This window comes from Schistosoma haematobium, chromosome ZW, assembly GCF_000699445.3.
Source record: "Schistosoma haematobium chromosome ZW, whole genome shotgun sequence".
Lineage (NCBI taxonomy): Eukaryota > Metazoa > Platyhelminthes > Trematoda > Strigeidida > Schistosomatidae > Schistosoma > Schistosoma haematobium.
The window spans coordinates 12,446,913-12,461,814 of NC_067195.1; the positions used below are offsets into that span (position 1 = coordinate 12,446,913).

A 14,902-nucleotide genomic window follows, 5' to 3' on the forward strand; every position below is an offset into this window, starting at 1 on the left:
AGAATAATCAGTTCAAAATTTTTAGGAGGAGTATTCGTGATAAACTTATTCAGAAGTTGCAGTAAGCAGGAATTATCACCTTGAAGAGATATAAACTGAACCAATAGAAAGTTATAACGCATAGTAAATGCCTTTCACTACATAAATTTTCAACACTGTTCACCCGTGTGGCCAAAGTGAGCTGAACTTACAATTTTCTTTTTTCTTCTGATGTATACGAAATTTTGTCAGAAATCCATAATTTACATTAGCAACTTTAGTGAATTCGCGATATTTATATTTTATATTTTGGGTTAGTTATTGTCTCACTCTCTATTTTATTATCTCAGAAAATAACAGCCTTGTGCCAGTACGTCAAGGAAGCTAGCAAAAGGCTGATTCAATCAATTAAAAGATGAATAATGCTTTGGCAATGAATTTGATTATAATACTCAGTGTTGCGGATTTATATCTCATGAGAAGTATCATTCCACTTAACATTGCAGTGACAATTTGGTGATGGGCAACCATTAACTTGAAACCATAAGTCCAGGGAATCGTGGTAAGTGCTTTCGAACACTCAGAACTAAAACTTGATATTATTTTAATTTATGAGGAATGACTCACGAAACTGATGTTGGACTTCTTTAAACAAATTTGACTCTCAGTTACTGTGTAAACAATTTAGATTTCCATTCCAACAGATCATTTTCACAGATATGTTTTGGTGTACCATTTTGTTTATAACACCGATTACTTTATCAAAATCTCAAGATATTTAATTAAATTACTAGTATACATTCTGATAAAAGACCTTAATTAGTGAAAAGATGAGGTTTTGTTGAGATCATTCAACACAAATTTTGTTACATCATAGACAGACATCAGCTGTAAAATATCAAAGACCAGAAATCATTGAATAGCTGTTTAGACCCAAACGATTAGATTGTGAATACATACTAGCTTTGTATCTTGACTTCACTTGTTCAATGGATTGAATAGGTTGGTCAATGGGCCTGAACGTATTTTGTCAGACGTTTAATGACCGACTAGATTATATAACATATGTGTTTATGAGTTAACACTGTCGAAGAGTTGAAGATGAAGATGAAACAGATATCAAATACTTACTTATTTTCAAAGTTCCACAAAGTTATATTAGTCCACGAAATAGACTCACTTCAAAACAAACTATACATATTTAATAGTTAGTTAAAGAATATTTGAGATTTCTCGCATAACTGATTGTCAGCGTACTTACCTTAAATTCTTTTTCAATTTCTGCTAATTTCATCATTTCTTGGCGTAGTTGAAATGTTGTCATTATTGGATCAGGACTGCTTAATGCCATATAAGCTGGACTTGCTAAGGCACGGTAAGCATTTAGCCTAGAACGTGAACGTTTCAATGAATCATAATCTTGTCTAACTTGACAATCATTACATTGACATGATATTGAATGTGGTTTGTCAATTGTATGATTACGTGATAAAAACATTTGTACCATCTCATGATTATTATAATGAGCTGATAGAATTAATGGTGTTATATCAGGTGAAAATTGACTTTTTTCTGTTGTACGAAAAAATGCATTTCTTGAATCCATTCGTTTAATTTGATCTTCACCAGCTTGATAATTTGGATGTTCAATAATAACACGTACTAGTTTAGGATGTCCTTTACTGATAGCATGTAATAAAGCTTCTTCGATACATTCAAAATTTAGTTTGTCTAATAATAATTCCATTACTTCAGTATTTTCTGAATCAACAGCAAGGTGTAATGCATTGCGTCCCATATAATCAACACAATTTACATTGAAGTCAGTTGACTCATCAGTATCTTCTAATGACATACGAATGATGCCAATATCGCCTGTCGCCGCTGCATTCAAATAAACACGTTCTTCATCAGTTAACTACAATTAAATTATTAGAAATGAAGACAAATCTGACATCAGCAGAATCAGTTAAATTTATCAGTGAAATGAAGCAGACAGTTATGGATTTATTCAATAAATTTAACAGTCAAAGTAAATTGAAGACACTGACAAAAGTTGGGACACTACTGAGGAATATCAGAAAATTAATAAATTTGCCTCAAAATTATATTAGTTATTTAGTTTTTATTTAAACTTTACAAATACCAGAGCTACATGGTTTGTAAGTAATTTTGTTAAAAACTATTAATGGGCTCTTTTCATAACTATATTTTATACAAGTATTTCGGAGAAGAATCGATTTTAGTCTTAATTTTAATTTCTATTTATAAGTATTATAGAGACATGATATTGATTTCTGTTTAACTGAATTCATCAGAGGTAGTTACATATTCGAGCAAGTTCTTGTATATGACAATTCACTTATAAATTATAACATATTATCTCATTTATTATTCAATGAAAAATGTTGACTAACATCCGGAGTTTCATTTTGTTGAAAAAAACCCAGTTAAATCATAGTTACTACTTATGTAATCTTAATCCGTTAAATACTTTTGACTTTTTATTATGTTACCACTGAATCGGAAATTTATATTACTTGGTAATTAGGATAATTGATTTAAACATTGTTGAACAAAAATATCTATCTAATAAGCTTAAGAACTTGGCAACTACTTTTTTAGTGAAATGTATATTACCTTAAAAGCATACTATTATAGTTATTTATCAATCATTTTTAAAGCGTAATAACACAGAAAGTCAGTACTAACGATGTATTATTTTTAAATAATTATGGTTAGCTATGTTAACTTGATATCTACAAATAACTAGGTATAGATGGTTGATCGAAACAAAATGTAATATATGTCATTGTTGAAAGAGGTTTGAGTTATTCCATCTGTTAATATTACTGACTGAATTTTGGTCAGCTTCTGTCAGCATAAGTTAGTCTTGTATGAGTTGTTTCCGCATACCCACACTCCTTCTACTAATGATATAAATGTCATACTCACTGGAAAAATGAGTAGTTATCTGGACTCAGTAGCTCAGTGGATAGTTTGTTTGGCTTTTGAAGCAGTAGATACTGAGTTGGCGTCCCTGTATGAAAATCAACACTGGCGTCCACATGTATCCAGTTGATGAGTCTGACAGAACAAAACAGGCGTTCTATATCTCACACTTGGACGATTAAATATAGTTTAAGGTAATTTCATTTCAAAACCTATAAACAACTGAAGAATCTTTAAAAAGTAGGATAAAATATCTCTGAAAAGCTGTGTTTTTTCATTCTACGATAGCACAAAAGTTAGGCAACGTGATCATACATCGGGATTATTTTCATTTTCGTGTTTATCAACAGTTTTAATATTATCATTCGTCTACTTAATTTATTAATAGGCCTATAGATATTATTTTGTACTTAAAAGCATTGAATACTTCTAAATTTTAACTATATTCGCTTATAAAAGGTCTGATAGAACGAATTCGACTACACAGTTTAGGAATATTGTTACGTATAATCTCTACGCGTGAAGGATTACATAAATAAGTTACACGCTTAAAAAATGATTCGTAAAAACTCATTTTGATTATACTTAACAAAAATCCTATCAGGAAAGAATAATTTACTCATTTGATTGAGATTATGAATCGATTGAAGGTAGACCAGCATGGAAAACCTGGATGGCCGTTTCGTCCTAGTGTGGGACTTCTCAGCATCGCGGATCCGTGATCCTGCTCGCGGGACTCAAACCCAGGACCCGCAGTCTCGCGCGCAAACGCTTAACCTCTACACTGCTGAGCCGGCATTCAACAGTGTTAACATAGAACTTCAATCGATCCATAATCCTGCGCAACCATTCACTCATTGTTTAAGGTAGATATCTGTTTCTACCCGAAATACATTAGGTCCACTGGTTACAGCTTCTCACTAGAACTCCGAGGATTCCCTTGCGAAGCTAGTCACTACTGAGTACGTTGTAATTATCAATATGGAGTTGGGTGCGCATTGCTGTGTGGTCCCATAATAGAACGAAATGGCCGTCCAATGCTTACAGGTTTTCAATAGTAGTCCAACATTCATCGATTCATGATCAAAATGAAAGAGATAAAACAATTATTTATTGTTGGGAATTGTGCCAGACAGCTAAAATAAATAATGTTTTATCTGAATTAGTAACATCATGGACATTAGTAAACTTCGTTCATTCCCATGTCAAATGTTTAACCAACACTATTATTCAGAAAACAAATCAAGATTAACTAATTAACTGATTAATTTGATAGAAAACTATAGAAACAAACTTTTTACAGGGAAAATTATCATCATAATTAAATTATTTAATTAGAAGAAATACTACACCACTCATGGTAATTTTACAAATAAGTAATTCTATTTCCCATTGTTGCTGCTGTTAATTTTTACTAATGATAATAAATTCTTTTTTATATTTACCAGGTAAGTTTAGTTGTTTTTACATCATCATTGTCTACTGATATTGTTGATTTTTTATGTATCTGAATACAATTAATCACCTCTGTTGAACTTATATGACGTATTATGTCTCAGGAATATTGCTTACTTGAGACTGTGATATATCCATACACAATCGGAAATTCCAGTTATGTTACTATGTGCTGGTAAGTAATATCAGAGATCTATTAAACATATCAATGAACAATACTATGAAATTAAGTGAACAGATGTATATTTATTGCAATACATCTATAATTACAGAATTGATTAAGTGTTAATTTTTGATAAATTTGTCAGTTGTTCAGGTTAAGATTGCGTGCAACTCTTATATTTGATTATTTCTACAAGTTACATCACTCTCACTATCATCATCATCATCATCCTCATCACGAGTGAATAAAAATGGTTTCATTTATGAAAAATAAATAATATTTAAGTGAAAAATCTTAATTTCTTGGTTATTATCAATGAAATTGTACATAATTTTATTGAAAAAAATTGTTCATTGTTTAATTTTGTGGGTTATTACGAACACCATACACACGAGGACTCAATTCTAACACTCATCTATGTCTAACATATTGATAGTTCTAGTTGACATTAAGAGAATATAGAGGATTATTAATTTTGAGATATGTGATTTTGTAACACTTTAACTTTTCTTTACAATTATTCTTCAATCAATAGTAGATTTTTTAATTGGAGCTGCTAGTAATCTGGCAATTTTAATCCGAAATCATTTAACTATTGATGGGACTTGTATAAAAAACTTTGAGATTTTGATAGTAACCTATTTCACAGTCAGAAAGTCAATTTGTACTTAGTTGTTGTATAACCTCAAAAGATAATCAAAATGTCATCAGTAAGTGTTATTGTTATTAAAAGAAATGCTTATGAGGTGGAACAGGGTAATTTATTTCCTTTAGAGTAGTGGATCGGTCTTACAGAATGAACAAAATTAAACAGGTAATATTATCCCTCTAAGAAATTACTATAAAATCTTGAATTAGGTTTAGCGAACTGCTCTAATGAGTGTATCAATAGTATCTCGATTTAGAAAAAACCTAGTAAACGTGTTTGAATGTCTAAGGCGAAATTCAGCTGAAGTGTTTAATCCTGATTTATTTATTGACCAAACATAGAGAATGGTTCAGAGCATTTACTTTGAAATTAAAGAGATGCATTCAAACTATCTGATGAGTAACACTTTGTCCAAACGAATACAAGCATTGATTTATTTTCATTTTTACATATCAGACAGTACTATTCGAGGTCCATCGAAGTTAAAACTGACACAAATCTAAAGGAGTGAGAATCGGGTTATAATCTGTTTTCCACGTTGTAGTTGCTAGAAGAACTATTTTAGATACTTAAAATGTGGTTGATTTCAGCGAAACGAACACAGACATCTTTATTTGGAAGTGATTCCCCTTAAAAAGAAAAACAGTCTAAAAATTTCACTTAATTGACATCGTAAAGATATATAGAGCACCGAAAAGTCTAATATAAAACATATGGATTAAGAAGTTCTTTAAAAATAAAAGTATATACTATTTACTTCAATCAGTACCAAAGTTAAATTTGTTTAAATTGTATGAAAACTTTGTTATGCTTTATTACGTAAACTAGGGATTATATAATCAACAACTATATGAATAAAATAGTCGGTATATGGATGGGAATGGAATCAGGTACCCCAGTTTCACCTTGTCTAGGACTCATCAGTTGGATAAACCTGAAACCGAAATATTATGTTCACTATGGGATTTGAACCCAGTACATTTTCCTTGAAATGCACAATCCATTATTCATTAAGCTACTGAGACCAAACAGCCACTAATGTGTATGACCTTTACTAAACCATATGAATGTTTCTAAGTTACTTTACGAAAAGATCTAATTCCTCATACCAATATTTTAAGGTAAGAATCGGATTCAATCAACAAAATGTGGATTCCGTTGTTATGATCTTTAAATTGTTTCGAAAAACTAATTTCTAAACAGCTGTTACTTGATGATTGGATCAAAATCTTACATCTTTATAACAATAACATATACCTACATTTAACAATCATATTTATAATTGATGTAATTAGATAATTTTATTATCATTTTACACAAATCTACGAATCATCATCATACGTTTGGGAACAAATTGTTGTCTAATTCGAAACAATATAAGCGTGCGTTCATGTAAAATTGATGGAATAAATCTACCACTGTTTGGACACACTGCCCCCAATCCCGTTAAAAAACTCATGTATAATATATATATATGGTGAGAGAGAGAAATGGTGTTACAGCTTATGACAAAACAAATGTTCATTACATTCAGCATTTCAATTACTCTGAGACATGCACACTTCTTCAAGTTAATTAATGAGGAAGGCATATAGTTTTATGCGGTGACATTCTATAAGAAAAGAAATAAAATAGATTCTACAAGTCGAATGCAAGAGATGTGATGTATAAATTTGGATGCTTATTGAAGATAATTTTTGTCATTGCAGTCGTTAACCAATCAATGTTAGGTCACCATTAACAACCCGGAAGCACTAGACAGCCGTTTCGGCCTAGCATGGAACTCCTCAGAGGCGATCATCCATGGCACTTCATGCGAGAATCAAACCTTTGACATCCGGTTTCACGCGCTAACGCTTATATCAGTTAAAATTTGTGATTTGAACCAAATACATCAAATCATGCTTCAGGAATGATTTGAGATGCAACAAAGTTTAAAGTAGTCTTGATGATCACACATCTTCAATCACATTTTATTTAAGAAACATGGAAATTGTACTCATTATACATGTAGAAGACATCGTCACTCACGATGTTAATGAATAACGGTCTGTTTTGAGGTGATGAATGTATCTTTATGGTTTCGGTGGGAACAACTTCAAATGAGATATTTAAATAGAAAAAGCAATAATCCTCAATTCAACAACTGATCACGATCAAAAATACAAGCTACTTATCTAATCTGTATTTCTAATAAATAAATAGATTTGTGGTTATTATCAGGAAAAAAGTTTTGTGGAGGTTGTAGTAATTTAATAGTTGAATTCATGAGTCGGTTCAACCTACATGCAAAACCTGGAAGCCATCTCAGTGCTCTAGAGGTTAAGCGTTCGCGCATGAGACCGTGGGTTTTGTATTTGAGTCGTGAGTGCGGGATGCACACTGCTGAAGAGTCCCATACTTGGACGAAACGGACATCCAGTGCTTTCAGGTTTTCTATGGTGGTCTTCCTTCAATTGACTCGTGAATTCACTTGTTAGATTTGTAATTCTCAAAGAGATCAGTAGTTGCATATTTCTGTTTTAGATGTGTTCAAATTATAATTTAACTCAAATATATATATATATTCTAATTAAGCTATTGACAATCTATCGTTTAATCACAATGAATCTTTCATAGACTAAATTAATGTTCACACTAATTGTTTTTGTTAACTAATATTTACAAATTTGTAACTGGAATTGTAAAATTTAAAGAATAGGAGTTGACTTATGGAAATCGACTGCATTTTGCAAAATAATCATTACTTTTATCAATCATTATTTCTGGATGTTTTTAAATTCTTCACAACTCACATCTGTTTTTACACTTAAGGTTTAGGAACCTTGTTGAAACTCCGTTAATTAAACGTGCATAATATATGTCAAGTAAAATAATTTTTCAAGATTTTAATTACACTCTACTTGGGAGGTATTTCTACTGATGTATGAGGATAACCATTCTGTCCTCAATGTGCGATAAAAGTGTAACGTCGGTATTGTCGGGCATTTTTATCCTTATATAATGCGTCAGTATTATATATATGAGTGCAATTTTCACTGTAAATTACATTTCTGTCACTTAATGCTATTGACATATTTCTTATACGAACACGCCACTGTAGCGCATCACAAATTGCAGGATGAGAAAAGCAAATTGTGTGAAAATTAATACTAAGAAAAAAATTATCAGTGAAAATTATGCTCTTGTGTTAAGAATTCACTGACTGAACTGAAAGATGCTGGTTAGTGAAGACATATTGACCATTGAGAGAGAGATGCTATAGAAATTTACGAAAATGTATTCAATCTCTCAATTGATGCATGCAAGACTTACTTAAACACATATAAAACAATCGTATATATTCTCAGTCAGCTATCGTAAGTAAAAACAAACATATCCATATAGTAAAATCTAAGGATACATTATGATGATGTTAGCTTTTTAACTCCGTGTGATAACTACGACACTGAGGGATTGTTACCTGATGATAGGGATACATCTTTACAATCTAATGCTTCGTTTTTGTCATATAACTTGTTAAATCAAGTAGAATAATACAAAATATTTGAATTTTTTCCAGCTGAGTTCATTTCGTGACGAAAATCATCTCTGAATCGATCTTGTTTTTAAAATTTAGGAATTTTTTCATAAATTTAAGAACCTAAATGATGGATAAATAACAATCCATATTTTAATTAATAAATCAAAAGCTGTACTGAATTCAAGAATAATATCAGTACTATTCCTATAGTTGATGAAATGATATCGAGTTTGAATTATTCTTCCTCACTGAACAAGGAGTGCACACTCACAACCTTAAATCCGGGGATCGAACAGAAATCGTCCAGTCTTATGCGCGAATGTTGAACCTTTGTACCCCTGAGCCACGATACAGTGGTGTTAATGTAAAACTCCAACCAACATGCAATATCGTTCAACCCTAGTCCATTACCTGCAGTAGATAACTATCTTTCATCCAACATAGTTGAACTTCACTGATCCCCGTTCAATTTGTGATTTGATTTTGATTTTCCGTAAACATTTTTTTACTGGAATCGAATTTTCACTTACAGAATTAATTATCTTGTACCAAAATAAATAGTGTTATTATTATTATCCACATAAATACTTCTGTTTTATACTGAAAACGTACAAAAGTATTTGATAATGGTCTAACATTCAACATATGGTCAGCATGTATAATCGTCAAAATAAGTGTTGTGTGCAACTAGAATTACAAAACACAACTATTTTCTAACTACACATATGCACATAGGTAGAGTTATATATGGGTATATTTCAAAGTTAAAAATGATAGTCATTTAGTAAATTAAATTTAAAATAAAGAAATGTAATCTCCATACAAATTCGTTACCTTCAATCTCTGTTCTTAGTTGAAGAAAAAAGAAATAGAGACTAAATAATTCTTAATTACTTTACTTAATGTAAGGTACTGAATTTAACAATGTCTATTTATGAACCGCTAATTGTTATGATTTGAATTATTTCGTTAAATTACTAATCGAATTGATTTTGTTTTAAGTAGAAAAAGAAAAAAACGCAAAAAGTTAACAAATTAAATAAAAAAATAATTGATGATCCAACAGAAATAAAATGAGAATTTGTTAGGAAACACAATCAAACAAACAAAACAATGAAGATACTTTTAGTTTTAGAGTAAAAACTTATTGTATATGTAAGTACACTTCTATGGTAATGCGCCAATGATTTAAACTTTCAATAATCTTGTTTGCTTAGTATGTATCTGAAATCAAGTTGTAATTTGAATGAAGTATATATATCTAATGATAAATAAATTTGGAAAATGTCAACAATTTAAAAAACGAAGGCTAATAGTATACAATATTTCATGTAATTCTTAGGGAACTTGATAAAAGAATGCATTAAAGTAACATATTCAAGATATAGAATTGCAAATGTAACCTTGAGATATTATAGAGAAATTATTAATAAAAGGAGAATCAGATGAACTTCATACATTTCAAGTTTGGATAGTCGGGCATTTGATATCGTTTTTTTATTATTTGTAGACAATATATAGAAAATGTTGTACTATTATTATCAACGTCTAAATAATATTTAAGGTTGTCGATAAATTAATGAATTTATGTACTGTTTAATACATTTAAAAGGCAATTTCCATTACAAACTTACAATAGTACATGAAAACATTGATTTCATCATTGTTTAGAACTTTACAGTATTTCAAAACTTTTACGTTATAATACTTATGAATAATCACTTGCTTTACTGACTTAACAGGTTCATGATAAACTCCTCCATTTTCTAGTAAGAATCTGTGATTTATGTGACTGATGAAGTGGTTTACACTAGAGAACTAGCTGAGTGAGAATGTTAACATTTTGAATATAATGAATAGATAATAAATTTTTTTCTTAACTCAATGATTCAGACTGAAAAAAGGGGCAAGATAGAGTTGTTCCCTTATAAACATTTTGTTATGGTTTGACATCTGTCACAAAGACAACTTTCTATTGAAATAGATGTTCTATGAAGCCATTCTTAACAAACAACGGTTGGGGATAATTCTTTTGTGACCAATATTTAATTCAATGTGTTTACCGAGTTAATAGGAGAGATATATAACCAATAGCCATATATGGTTGGCTAAGTACTCAGTACACGTAAAGGAGCTATAATTTTCCGGAAACCTATTTGGTGAGCTGTTCATATTAGTCACATTTACTTACTCTCCGTTGACTACGCGAATAAATTTCATGTTCAACAGACACAACCACTCCACTCTTTTAATATCGAACCAACATATTCAGTATGTAATTGTTTGTTTATTCTGCTCGATATGTTAAAGACTGCAACTGATCAGTTTCTTTTGTCATATGCTCGTTGCAAATGAATCGTCTCAATATTGTTATATATATTTAAAGTATCGTAAATGCGATTCATCCTTTTTGCACAAGGCAGGTGCTACCTAGACTTAGTAGCTCAGTGAATAATACGCTAAAAGTTTGATATGAAAACTAGTGAGTTCAATTCTTGGTGTGAACATCACACTAAAGTCCAGACACATCCAGGTAACAAGTGTCAAATAGAATAAAATGAGCTTTCTGGATTCCACTTCTAAACATCATCCAACTTTACAAACAACAGAGATTATGCTGAAAACACTCACGATTTATGTTTTGCTACCTTATAATCATCACTGATCTAATAACCAGTTATTATTTTTTTCAATGATTTCTATTTTTAAAAAAACACTATCCGAATTATGATTGTCGTTTTGTCTTATAAGCATCAAGTACCTACATAGAGACACAGTAAGTAGTAGTAGTTATACTGGAGTCATTTCCAATATATATTGTTTTAATCAAACAGATGTACATTAAAGTGGTGGTTGGAAGTAGTCAACAGGGTATCCTGGACCTAGGTTTCAAGCTGTTTAACAATACTCAATGACCAATCAATTGTAATTGTACATAATATGCAAAACAAGATAAAGCAAGACTGAACCTTTCGCATAGCAATAATGTACAAAATCAGGTGTAAACTAATTGAAATTAATATTAACTTTCATGAAATCAGAATGTTTATTCTGTTTTACTTTAAACAAAAATGAATTTAAGAATTAAAGTTGACTTACCCTAACATCTTCAAAATTTGTAAATAAGCAACCTGCTGTTTGCTTGGAAGCGGTTGTAGCTTTTTTCAAATCACTCATACTCAATTGATAACCTTGATAGAAACTGTCGATGAATAATAGAAAAGAAAAAAAGGAATATAAGAAACGGTAGACAAGTTATAAATTTATATACATATATATATATATATCAAGCAAGTGAACTGAATTGTGTTTTTGGTCTAACAGTATGTATTGAAAACCAAGAAACAGTTGTCACGTTTGTTAAGTGGTTGGGTTTTGATTTTGAATTTCACCAGTCACAGATTCTCACTAGGATTTCTGCGTTACTTTCTGGAAATTACTCGCCAATGAGTTATAGATAATTTTCAGTATGAGGGAATTATATAGAATCTTGAAGGTCAGTGATGTTATGAATCTGTGTGTATAAAGTAGGCCGGTTTAGTGAGATCCAGTTCCTTTAGGATATGACGTGGTACTATGAACAGAAGGTATCTGAAATTGTCTGAATTTAGAAATGAAATTTACTGATTTTTGGCTTGTTTTTCCCAAGGTATCATCGACATTACATGACTTGGGGAGAGATGATGAGTTTTACTCAGTGTATAATACAAGCCAAACGAACTACTTGACGTTTCAAAAGCAAGACGACATAGTATCCTATGCTCTTCAATTTATGATGATTCTTGAAATATAGGTGAACACGTATTAAAAACAAAACTTAGCAAATAACCCAAGTCCCTAAAAAAGTACTTCATTAAGTCTTGTGCGTTTGTGCGACGATCTGTTGATGTGCCATAATTCTGTGGCAGAATGATTATTGACAAAATGAAATTTAAATCAGTTGTTGATTATCATCATACTAAATTAAGGTAGGGTTACATACTTTCCAATTGAATATCTCAGGAATGTATAAGTTTATTTATTGATCTAAATTTCACATACATATCTTCCCATTTTTCCCATCATAATATCGAGTCAGATGAATATAATGTTTCTTTAATCTCATATTTTTTAAGTACATGAGCTATAAAATCATAACTTTATTATTGAACATTTTATATACTACTAATTTATGGCAGTAGTCATGTTTAAGTTCAACCATAAAAAATTAATTATGCATTGATATATTCATTATAGTTACTTCAATAAAGGTCATCTACATTAAAAGTTAGCGCTTTAATTTCTTTGAACTATTGAATAATTTAATAATTAGTAAAACAAAATATGTGAGGAATGAATGTGTAAACTTACATATAACTGATAAATGCGTGTAATGGCTAATAATATCTCCTACTCTGTAAAGTTCAAATTGACTACAGAATTATTAACTAAACTATTAACCAAAGTTATGGATAGATGTTCAATGATTATTGAACTATTTACTAAGGAATGAATTATAAATTTAAGTAGAAGTTTTTATTACATTTACATAGTACATAATTTCCATGAGAAAGAGAGAGATAGGAAGAGAAAGGAATTTAATCATGCTTATTTTACACCCTTTTTACCTACAGTAAAGATACTATTGGCAAATAGGTGATTTATGTGAGCAAATATCATTGGAAGAATTCAGTGCTGAATTATTTATTTATTGCACCGGTATTAGTTAATTTTGTTGACTAAATTCTGTTTGAACAATTCTGTTGTAAACGAAATTTGTAACAGTAAAGATGAGTAAATTGTTTATTCACTTGCGTTGGATAAAACAGTAATAGTAATGTACTTCTTTTCCAGTATGATGATATTAATTCTTTCTCTGTACCTAAGAGATTGAGGAAAGTGACTTAGACATGAATCATAAACTGGAGGATGAACAGCGTAAAGGCGTAGGAATGTAAATCCACTATTATTTATAAAATGAAATGAATTGGCTGCGAGAATCAATGCCTTAGGAAATGTGAATATTTATCCCCTTAATGTATATACGAACATAGATTAAAGACTATATTCTCACAAAATGTTATACTCAGAAAAATGAGTGACCTTATTTAGTCTAGATAATGTTGAAAATGCTGAGTCACTGAAATTTGTATTACGTTGGAGCATTTCCTGATACATCTCATCAATCGGTAATCGATTCGTTAGATATGATTTGATATATCAAACCATACGGTAGACAAATTTAAAGAGGCGAGCAAAGGTTAGAAACAGGTGATTAGTGACAGAGAAGATTATTATAACAGATCGACTTAGTAGTTTAGGAATAAATACAATACACCATCTTATGTTAGACAGTGGAGGTGATGATTCATAGAATAATGAGAAGTGTTCACAATCAAGCTAGCATACTTCAACGCCACAGAAGTATTTATATGACTCGTAAATTTTCCAGATAATTAAAGTTAACAGATATTAATAATTAATATATGTCTCCAACAGAATAAATAGTGACTAGATCTAATTAGTTAACGTTGAATGGATATATATATATGGTTTTGGCAATTGTATAAAAAATCTGCAGTTGATTATAAGCATGATACGTTTGATCTCTGGGAAAATTACAGGTTTAAATAACTTCGCAAAGCATCCTTAATTTTATAAATGACTGCTAAACGTTTTAAGATCAATAATATGATACATTTCCTAAGAGTATGAAATAATTATAATCTTGAAAATAGAGTATAGACAACTGTTCCAAAAGATTTAAAACATTCAACTTGAAATAGGACTAAAATACAAAATAGACTAAACAATAATATTCAACTAGATGGATCAAACGGGAACAAACTGATTAATACATTTTTTTAAACATTCTATTTGATTATTGTAAAATGTTATTTAAACAATAATCCAACTATTCTCTCGATAACAGATTTTTTAAGATTTAACAAGGAATTTCATATAATTCTCCTTTTCATTAAACACACTAGAATTTATTTTGACATTATTTTCTGCCAATCTACTAGATTATTACACGTAACAAGTCGATAGTTGAAGGTGCATACTTCTGGTTCACTGACTTCCATGTCTTGATAATTGAACAAAGGAATATATGAACATTTACAAATATTCTCTTCATTATAAAATTAATTAAAAGCATAATCAACAAATTTTCTAAAATCATTATTAATTTTAATTCATT

At 30.3% G+C, this 14,902-nt stretch overlaps 1 protein-coding gene across 1 annotated transcript in view; it reads right to left on the reverse strand.

The window, feature by feature from the left end:
• Positions 1–14,902, reverse strand: part of TRPC7 (Short transient receptor putative channel 7) — a 158,665-nt gene that overhangs the window by 83,117 nt on the left and 60,646 nt on the right. The window contains exons 2-3 of the mRNA XM_051210426.1: positions 11,821–11,923; positions 1,241–1,897 (exon numbers count right to left, since the gene is read on the reverse strand). Of these exons, the coding sequence (XP_051070417.1) occupies positions 1,241–1,897; positions 11,821–11,923 (760 nt within the window). The remainder of the gene's footprint in view (positions 1–1,240; positions 1,898–11,820; positions 11,924–14,902) is intronic.